Source organism: Galleria mellonella, unplaced genomic scaffold, assembly GCF_026898425.1.
Source record: "Galleria mellonella isolate WM207_F2 unplaced genomic scaffold, CSIRO_AGI_GalMel_v1 utg537, whole genome shotgun sequence".
Lineage (NCBI taxonomy): Eukaryota > Metazoa > Arthropoda > Insecta > Lepidoptera > Pyralidae > Galleria > Galleria mellonella.
Genome location: NW_026442112.1, coordinates 2,452,733 through 2,462,459, shown reverse-complemented (window position 1 = coordinate 2,462,459; position 9,727 = coordinate 2,452,733). Strand labels below are relative to the sequence as shown.

At 32.0% G+C, this 9,727-nt stretch overlaps 1 protein-coding gene across 2 annotated transcripts; it reads right to left on the bottom strand.

The window, feature by feature from the left end:
* Window positions 1-3,313: 3,313 nt before the first annotated feature.
* On the bottom strand, window positions 3,314-9,671 carry LOC113513616 (DNA replication complex GINS protein PSF1-like). Of its 2 annotated transcripts, none has more exons than XM_052898721.1 (3): window positions 8,647-9,671; window positions 7,790-7,854; window positions 3,314-3,793 (listed from the first exon to the last, which is right to left on the bottom strand). In XM_052898721.1, the coding sequence occupies exons 2-3, from the start codon at window positions 7,822-7,824 to the stop codon at window positions 3,343-3,345; spliced, it is 486 nt and encodes a 161-aa protein (XP_052754681.1). In that variant the 5' UTR covers window positions 7,825-7,854; window positions 8,647-9,671; the 3' UTR covers window positions 3,314-3,342. The 2 variants fall into 2 exon arrangements, with proteins under 2 accessions (XP_052754681.1, XP_026753410.1); XM_026897609.2 differs by lacking the exon at window positions 8,647-9,671 and adding an exon at window positions 8,015-8,411.
* Window positions 9,672-9,727: the final 56 nt, after the last annotated feature.

The following is a 9,727-nucleotide window of genomic DNA, read 5'->3' as shown; positions in this document are numbered from 1 at the left end:
GAGGAATAATACCCGAGTCCTCAGGAATGGCAACGCATGGGGGATATCATGGGTGAAACAGTATACTCTGTTATGTCCATGGTACTGCTTATGTCTATAGGCAACGGTTACCTCTTTCCATCAGGTGGACCGTCAGCTTGTTTGCCATTCTAAGTTGTATAAAAAAAAAACTAAGTATTTATTCAGATAACAAAAGACTTTTCCAAATCGGTTTAGAACTGACGGAGTTGTGAGATAAAAGACATAAAAAAAAGTATTACCAAATTGAGAAATTATTTCTTTTGAAATATATTGAAAATACTTAATAACACTGTGGTAGGTTTTTTCCCTAAGAGGAAATATCAATCGCTCACGTATATTCGCATTTAATAACATCGTGTAATTTTATTATGTTATGACCTAATAATTCTTTATTTCCAGTAATTGGTAACAGTTAGCGGAAATACTAGATATCTATTGGAAAACACCGGTTTATAATATACATAGAATGAAATTAAAATCTTAAGATATTATTTTATTTAAAAGTAACTTAAAAGTATATACTTTTTTTATTTGGGGTTTGACTTGAATGTAAATCATTTTGCTATTATATATTTTGAATTATAAACATTTATGGTAAAATAGTGTTCTAAGAATAAAACAAAATTTTGATTTATATTAAAGAAATAAAAACAAGAAAAGTTTTGCTCCTTTCGTATTTTTAGAAAAAAATATACTGTTGCATTCTCGATTTTGCCCTGCTTAATAGTGCTCAGACATATCGTTACTAAATCAACTACTTTTAACACGTATACGCATATAACAATGCATAAGGAGTACCGTAGACGTCACAGTGTATTGTCATATCTCTTGAATATGCTATTCATGTCTATAAGTAATGGTTGCCATTTTCCATTAGGTAGACCGTCAACTTGTTTGTTATTTCAATCCAACATATAAATATGAGTCAGCTTGTTTGCCATTCTAAGTTGTATAAAAAAAATGAATTACAAGACAAAAATTGTCAAATGCTCACTTCAGGCTGTCAGCGAAGATTTTAACTATACACAAAGACTTATCTGAGAGTAGAAAATATGTCATATAAAATACATATATATGTATGTGTTTTAATGTATATAAGTTACTTTGTATATTATGTAAACATATTTATTATTTCTGCACACTGCCCGTTGGTAATTAATGCTCTTTTCCACTTACGGTTTGCTGGAAGAGAACTCTTACAGAGTTAAGCTCGCCTGTTGTACATCTTTATTTAATTTAAATTATATGAATATAATTTTTTTGAGTACAATAAAGTATAAATAAATAAATGTCTCTTTTAAATCAGGCCCCTTTGGGAAAGAATGTGAATATTTGGTAACATATAACTACCTTTAGAAACTCCAAAACCACACAAGATATTTCATAAGCGTGCCTAAGAGATTAATTAATCAAAAAGCTTCACCGCGATGTAAATAGTACATATCCCGTAAATTAATAGGAAAGCAAGAAGTGTGACGGTGGTATCCGTCGATTTATCAGCAAAACACGTTAATGTCACATAAAATTAAATTATAGCTGAAGTTGTAGTATCTTATTAGGTAAAACGCTGAGCTGGGACCTATAGCGAAGTTCGGCCGCGAGCGCGTGGATCGCCCGGAGCCAGTGTTGCCAAATACATTTTTTTATTTCTCCACAAATTAATTCTACATAATGCAGGACCGGACTTTTAATTTTAATGATACTCTTGAGATAAAAATGTCATCGTATGCTGACAATGCTGATCCACAAATTGGAGGTGATTTTTTTTTTATTAATGAATCAAAATGGAATGGTAACCCCGCCTGCGCTAACGGGATACGCTGGCGGAGCACCAGTGAAGGGTGATAGATGAGAATGAAAACAGGTCAGTTAGCCCATCAAGGTGAATTCATCAGGAATTAACCATGATAGTTTCCAGGGGAAACCGCGAATAGGTCAACCTGGTTGGGTAAATTGCTAGCAATGGGATTCTCAGTCTCCATTACAAACAATCCCTTTTCCCCCAATCGGAGGTGTTACATTTCTAGAAACATGGGACACTTTCTCCTGAAGGCAGTCCCGATGAAAATTACCAACTTCAAATTCCTGGCTCCTGGCATGAACTTCGGCAAAAAGGGCGATACTGGCAAAATGATACGATTTCCTTTACTTTTACCCAAATAAACATTTTGTGTTATCGAATAACTACAAATTATCATATAATGACTATTATGAGCAACAAAATCAAAACATCCTCCCTGTCGGACTGCAAAATTTAACATCATCTTAGTGCTTACATTGTTATATAATTATACCATCTGTTTCCCACGGCTTTGCCCACGTACTTCAATATATTAAGATATCTATGTTATAGGAATCTATAACCGTGTACTAAATTTCATTGAGATCTTTTCAACTGAAGCTTAATTAAGCAATAAACATACAAAATCCAAATATCTTTACTAACTTTTACATTTATAATATTAGAAGAAAATACAGTTAAGTGCAAAACCTTTTAAATAAATTATCCACGGTTCACTACATTTTTCACTCAAAATTTCTCCCACTACACTATACTATTTCTCCAAAATGTATCTAACAGATAAATTTTTAACCAAAATCGCGAAAAAATACCCAATCTGGCAACGCCGCGAGGCATTGTTTATACACTTTATTCCTCCGAGATAGATAACGAATGTGAACTCGGAAATACAGCACTTCAGAAGAGTTTGTTCTCAGCCTATTAACTCGCCTCGACCTTTGTCCAATTTCGTTCCAATACTTTTATTTAGGTCGTGTAATAAGTAAGGTTGATAGTCTCGGACAGTGCCCTTCTAATATTATAAGTGGAAAAGTTTATAAAGATATTTAGATGTCTAGATGTTTTTACTCAACCACGTAAATAGGTATACATTTAATATAGCCAGTATATAACCAACTAGATAACTTCTAAATTAAGCGTTCAGAACTTTCATTACTATCCTTCATTATTCATTAGAGTATTAATTTCCTGGGCTGACAAGTGGAACATATATGTACTCTCTATGTCTCTATATATCTTTGCGATGATTTATTCACATCCAGAGATGGTCACCAAAAAATTCAGGGATGGGCCTCCTCTTTTCTCATATATCTATTAATGGGGTAGTCAAAATCGTATTATACCATTGTCTCTACTTAGTTGTAATCACAACAAGTAACTTTACTGCCTTGTATCTACATTGCGGATAAATAGATGCACGATAGACTATGATTTTTACTTTTATATATAAGAATGTACATTGATATCTTAGGTATACAAAAGAATAAAAAATAATGGCATAAACAATATTTTATTACAAGTTACACTATTTGCTTTAAAATACCCTGTCGTATTAATGTTTGGCACTCGGAGGTAGGTAAAAAATGTCTACTATTCTTCTTGAGCATTATCACATCACCATCTTCTAACTCCAACTTCCCATAGTCCACCATGCAGAGTACTTCAATAAACAGAGACTTTGGTGGCTTCAGGTTCTCTGTTAAATCTATACCGTTATAGCCTATATCTTGACCAAGGGATCGCATATACGACGCTAGATTGGTAGAATACTTGGTGAACCACAAGTATTCATCATCAGATAATAACTCTCTCACATCCGTAGGTAGCACTGAGCCGAACTCCCAGCGGAGAGTTTTAATTTTCTGCATTCTATTGTAAAGATAAGCTAATAGACACCGTTTGTTCCGCTCCAACGCTGAATGCCTAATTTGAACCGCAGTCCAAAGAGATTTGTTTTCTGATGAAGCGTTCCTGAAAATAAAATATGCCTTTTAGAAATACTCGATCAACCTGTCAACGCCCAAATAAGCCATGTACTATTTGTGTGTGGTAAATGGCATGTGTGTGTAAATCATGATTTACGAAAACAGCTAAAATTATTGGGTATAGAGGTAAAACACCACATACACGTTCTCCAAAATAGCAAGGCAAAAAGAGTAACGTGGGCATTATCATTCACCTACACTTAATAAACTATAGAGAATATCTAGTGTGACGATAGCAAACAAGTCGTTTGCTATTTCAATAGTTTACAACACCAGACCTTGTCTCACCTGAGAAATTAAATCCAAACTGAAGATTTTTTTTTGTAATTTAAGTTAGGAAATAAGCTCCCAACTGAGGCTTTCCTCCTGTACTAGTACATGGGGCTTACAAAATATAACCCTAATTTTGCGCTTCTAATGACTACAGGTAATGAATACCATAACTCAGCTCTAGAAGCAGTGAAGGAATTATAATAAAATTTAGTGGAATGAGAAGTAGTCATAAGGGAAAGGTTTTCGGAAGAGCGTAGTGTTAAAATATGGATAGATTAATTTAAAACATTCTATTATGATATTGTAACAAAGTAAATATAAGTGATTGTAATATTATTGTACGTAATGTATACCTATAATATAAATAAATAATGCATGGTTTTTCTATGCGTAATGTCCTTGTTTATGTCTACAAAATGTCTCGCGTAATACTGTATCTTAGGTATAATTTTTACGAGTGTATTTATACAACGTAGTATTTCCATTTACATGTTTTCAGACGTAAATATGACGTAAACCTTAACGCAGCATTACTAGGAAAACAATAATTCCAAATAATCAATTTAGAGACTAGCTTTTTCTTATTGCTATTGGAAAACAAAAAACACTAGTAAAATTTAATATTGGTTTTGCCAGTAGCTGCTACGCTTAGCAGGCAGATTGGCAACCGCAGTTAAGCTTTGGTGATCTTTTAAAAGGGACGCTGCTGCCCATATCTTATGTGACCCCTATGTGGTGCTTATTATTAAGGAAATATCCCCCATCTTTTTAATGGGTCGAAATAGAAGGGTAAAGCCTCCTGTGCTATTGATTTTCGCTAGCGGAGTACTATCGAACGATGCTAAATAATGAATCATCACAGTAATGAATTCATCATGATGAACCATCCGACTTTAACGTTACCTATTAACACTCACTGATACCATTATATTTCACCCATAAAAAAGTACGTAGTGTATTACGTACTTTTTTATGGATGAAATATCGCCGTCCCAAAATGTACTTTAAAACTGTAAGCGCTTTATTGATTACAAAGTTCGCACTCTAATGACAATTTCCCATAATAATCAGGCTTAACTAATATATACCAAGAACAAAATATGTTATTTATGAATTTTCTAGTTATTTGAAAATACTTTTAACCATTAAAGACATCGGAGACAAGACAATGTATCTATGTAATCATAATTATGGCTATTACATACACTGCTTTTCAAAAAATTACACATTTACAGTAGAATAAAAAAGAATTAATGCAACTTTAAAATTTTTAATATTCTTTTAGAATTAAAAGCATCATTAACGACGCTATTTTATATACTAAACTTGACCCGCAACTTTGTTTCTATGTGACCGAAATATATGAATGAAGCTGGATGAAATCTCAAATAACACTCAAGTTGGAACCCACAATATACATTTCAGGGGGGAAACGGATTGTTGGCAATGGAGTTTGACAGCCCCATTGCTGGCAATATGCCCTATTAGGGCGACCTCCCCGTGGTTCCCCCTGGAAACCATCGTAAACAATTCTTGTTGAATTCGTCACGATGGGCTAACTGACCTGCTTTCATCCTCACCTATCATCCCTCACTACTACTCCACCAGCGTATACTGATAGCGCAGGCGGGGTTCCATTCCATTATCACCCATAAAAAAAATATACATTTCAAATTTAATTATAATCTGTTGAACGGTTTCATAAATTATCGTGAACGAACATCGTAACACAGAGTATATATATATATATATATATATATATATATATATATATATATATATATATATATATATATATATATATATATATATATATATATATATATATATATATATATAAATAGAGAATAGAACATACTGTTTTTTATACCACAAAGATGACAAACAAGCATATTACCCATCTGATGGTTAACGGTCACTGTATGGACGCCTGCAACACTAGACATGTCGCAAGTGTGTTGCCGATCCTAAAGAAATCTTAATGTATCCTTTTTTAAAAACCCCAAACTGTACTCATTACACCCATTACAAAAATAATTAATAAATTATTAATGCGAAGTGATACAAAACACGGCCTTATCGCTAAGCAATTTCTTCTAGACCTTTTAATAAAGGACATTGAAAAAAATAGACATAACCCTATCTCAGGCATAGTAATATAATTTAATTGATGTTATTAAATGTTAGATGTTTCTTTGGTTATAACGTATTAAAAATAACTGGAACAAAAACATATTATGCTCTCAACTGTAGTCTCTACTGGGGTAATTAAAGGCATTTGTCAACTCTTGCCACTGTGGTTAACACTGGACAGATGTACATTTTTTAAAACATAATTAAAATCCAACATGGCAGTGGATAAACCTATTAGAAGCTGCAAACTTTCTAATTCATGATAAAATTATTTAAAAATAAATGTCACTTGCTGGCATTGAGGGCACATAAAGCTAATATCGGGTATGCTAAGTCAGAAGTCTTTGTTTATAATAATGGTGGTAAGGGATTGTTAGTAATATGATCTACCAGTCCCATTACTAGCAATATACCCTGTCAGGTCAACTTCCATGTGGTCCCCCCTAGAAACCATTGTGCTGAGTTCTGAAAAAGACAGCCACATGTATTCATCACAATGGGCTAACTGACCTGCTTTTTTGTTCTCATTTATTATCTCTTACTGATACCCCATCAACATATACCATTTGCACAGGCAAAATTACCACTCCATGGTCATCCATTAAGAAAACAAGATATAAAAATGTACAGTCAGAGTACCCCAGCTGAAAGTTACATCATAGTAGAAATATGTAAGAACTTTGTATAAAGTTAAAAACTAAAACTAGTCAAAGAATCTTTGTAGCATGTTTACCTAACAGCTATTTTATAATGGAATGCAAATGGAATAGTGACCCCACCTGCATTCATCACATCAATATACGCCCATTGGGTACCAGTGAGAGATGACAGGAGAAGATGAAGGCAGATCAGTTAGCCCATCATAACAAATATAACAAAAATTAATCATTATGGTTTCCAGAGGGAACCATGTGGAGGTTGACCTGATAAAGTATATTGCTAGTAATGGGACTGTTAGAGTTGGGGGGAAAGGGATTGTTATTACTAACTATCCCTTTTCCCCTAACATGGAGAGTTATTGACTAATGTCAATAAAGTTGGATGCCATAATTTTTTTTACAAATTATTTATATGGGAGAAAAGAATTGTTAGTAAAAGGATTTAACTGCCCTATTCTACCTTTAGAAATCATTGTCTAATTATTGTTGAATTAGTTACTATGGGCTAACTGACCTATGTTCATCCTTACCTGTCATACCTCTCCGGTGGTCCACTTGTTAATACTTTTTTTTAGTCTAAGATTATAATGCAGTGTGACACCTATTGTGTTACCTAGCACTTGTTGATTGTTGTTTATTACAAAATAGAAAATAGATAGATGTTATATTATTTTATTTAAACTGTGAGTGATATTGTGTGTTCATTTATATATATATTGTGTAATTTGTTTGGACTTTATAAAATGTAAAAGTGAAATCTACTGACCAATCTGCTAATTCATACTACCAACCCTTGAAGAGTTCCCTTACTGTTCAAGGTACAAGGCTCAAGGTACGAATATCTCTAAGCACCGCTAGTGTATACTAATAGCACAAGCGGGGTTACTTCCATTTTCAACTATTAAAAAAATACTTACGCATCAGTCATATTTAAATTAAACAGCATATGCATCTCCTCCAGAATTTGACGTATTTTCTCATCCTAAAAAAATTAAATGTATAATAATTAATGTGAAACTGAAACATATTGATATAATATAAGTAATTATAATTATAGTATATAAATATTAATATAAATTATAATAGTATATAAAGCTACATATTAGCTTTTAAGAATAAAAAAACGTGTTTAAAATACTTGCATTAAACTGATCAATCGTCTCTTTATTTCTTTCAGCTTCCTTCAGTAATTCAATAACTTTCTCGGCAAACATTTTCAATAAACCCTAATATGATTTTTAATCTTATTCATGTATTTTAATTTATTATAACTTTAAATAAATACAAATATTTCAGTTTTGTTTCTAAGACGTATTTCTAAAGTTTTGTTTATTATGACATTTATGACTGATATTGACAGATTTGACATGAGTAAATTTGACACATGAATTTGACAGCCAATTATTTGATGCTATAACGTTCAGATACACACTCAAATTTGCGATAAATATGTTTAAGTGCGTTCATGCACATATAATTAGTTTAAACTATTTTTAATTTTAATTTCAGTAGCTGACTGATAATAGCAGAATTATCATTTATTTTGTTGATACACAAAATGTTATAAACTAAATTTGAACAATTCATAAAATCACTGCAATATTTATATAAATTTAAATATTATGTCAGTTACATTTAGTGAAACATAATACTTCAATATTTATATTACCTAAACATAAAGTTACAGACTATGGTCACCAACAATAAAACAGTCTTAGAAAATATGATCATTATTCGATTCGATTCAACTATTCGAATCCACCAGAATACTTACATTGTTTCACTGCTCCACAATATCTCTTTTAACTTTTCCTTTCCTTGCTACCTAAAAGAGCAGTTTGACTTTCTACATTTCGTCAATTCTCTCAATTTAGGTCTTCTTAGAGCCTGTAGCTGAAGACACCAGTACATTTTTTATTAAATAACATCCGAAATTTTTTTCAACCACGGCCCAATAGGTCGTAAGGAAATAACATACAAATATGAGTTTAAGTATAATATTAGTTGCATCTCGGTTTAGCAACAGTATATACAATGGGTGTGAGCGAGATAAATTACGAAATAACAGTTTACACGAACTAATTAGGAAGTGACGTTTCGAGGATCTTTCTGTAAGATTACAATTTCTATTTTTCGGGTTATAATACTAAGTGCTTCTCGTTTTAGTAACAGTATATCAAATAGGTGTGAACGAGCTAGATAAATCAACGAAATAACATATAACATGATATAATTAAGAATTCGTTTTTCAAAGAGAATTTCTTCTTATGAAACGACTTACTATAATGTTGGTTTATTTCAAATAAATACTAGGTGTGTCTCATTTTAGCTTATGACAATATTATACAAAAAACAAAGACAAGAATAGTTGTTTCATTTTTTATTAGTTGTTCTGTTATTTCAAGCTATGATAATGGCCAGCTGTTAACGAATACTGAAAATGTTGATTGCTGGTAGTGGTTGAATAACTTGAGTATGGTGAATTATAATAGATATTTTTTAACAGATATAATGATGTCACAAGAACAACTGTTATCTGTTATCTTCGAATACTTGTGATTTATATCTATAATGATAAGTATGCCTCACTTCTTATTAGCCTCCCTGAAAAACACGAATCGGTCTTTTAACACAACACATGTATTAACGTTACTAGGTAATAATATATTTTTTTCTATTTTCAAATTTCACTGAAGATTTTATTAGTACCTAATTTGCACTTTAACAAATTTCAACAATTCAATTTTACTATTAAAAAAAATATTAATTTTAATTATATTACTGTTAACAGTATCTCTCTACAGTGTCATCTTCACTAGATACCGAAATTATATAAGCCAAAGGAAGCCAGAATA

What these genes read in the sequence shown, in the direction of transcription:
- LOC113513616 (XM_026897609.2), bottom strand. Translation starts at nt 8,086, where the DNA reads ATGTTTGCCGAGAAAGTTATTGAATTACTGAAGGAAGCTGAAAGAAAT. An exon ending in AGACGATTGATCAGTTTAAT is followed by an intron (nt 7,855 to 8,014) that starts GCAAGTATTTTA and finishes TAATTTTTTTAG; the next exon opens with GATGAGAAAATACGTCAAAT. An exon ending in AATTTAAATATGACTGATGC is followed by an intron (nt 3,794 to 7,789) that starts GTAAGTATTTTT and finishes TTTTATTTTCAG; the next exon opens with GAACGCTTCATCAGAAAACA.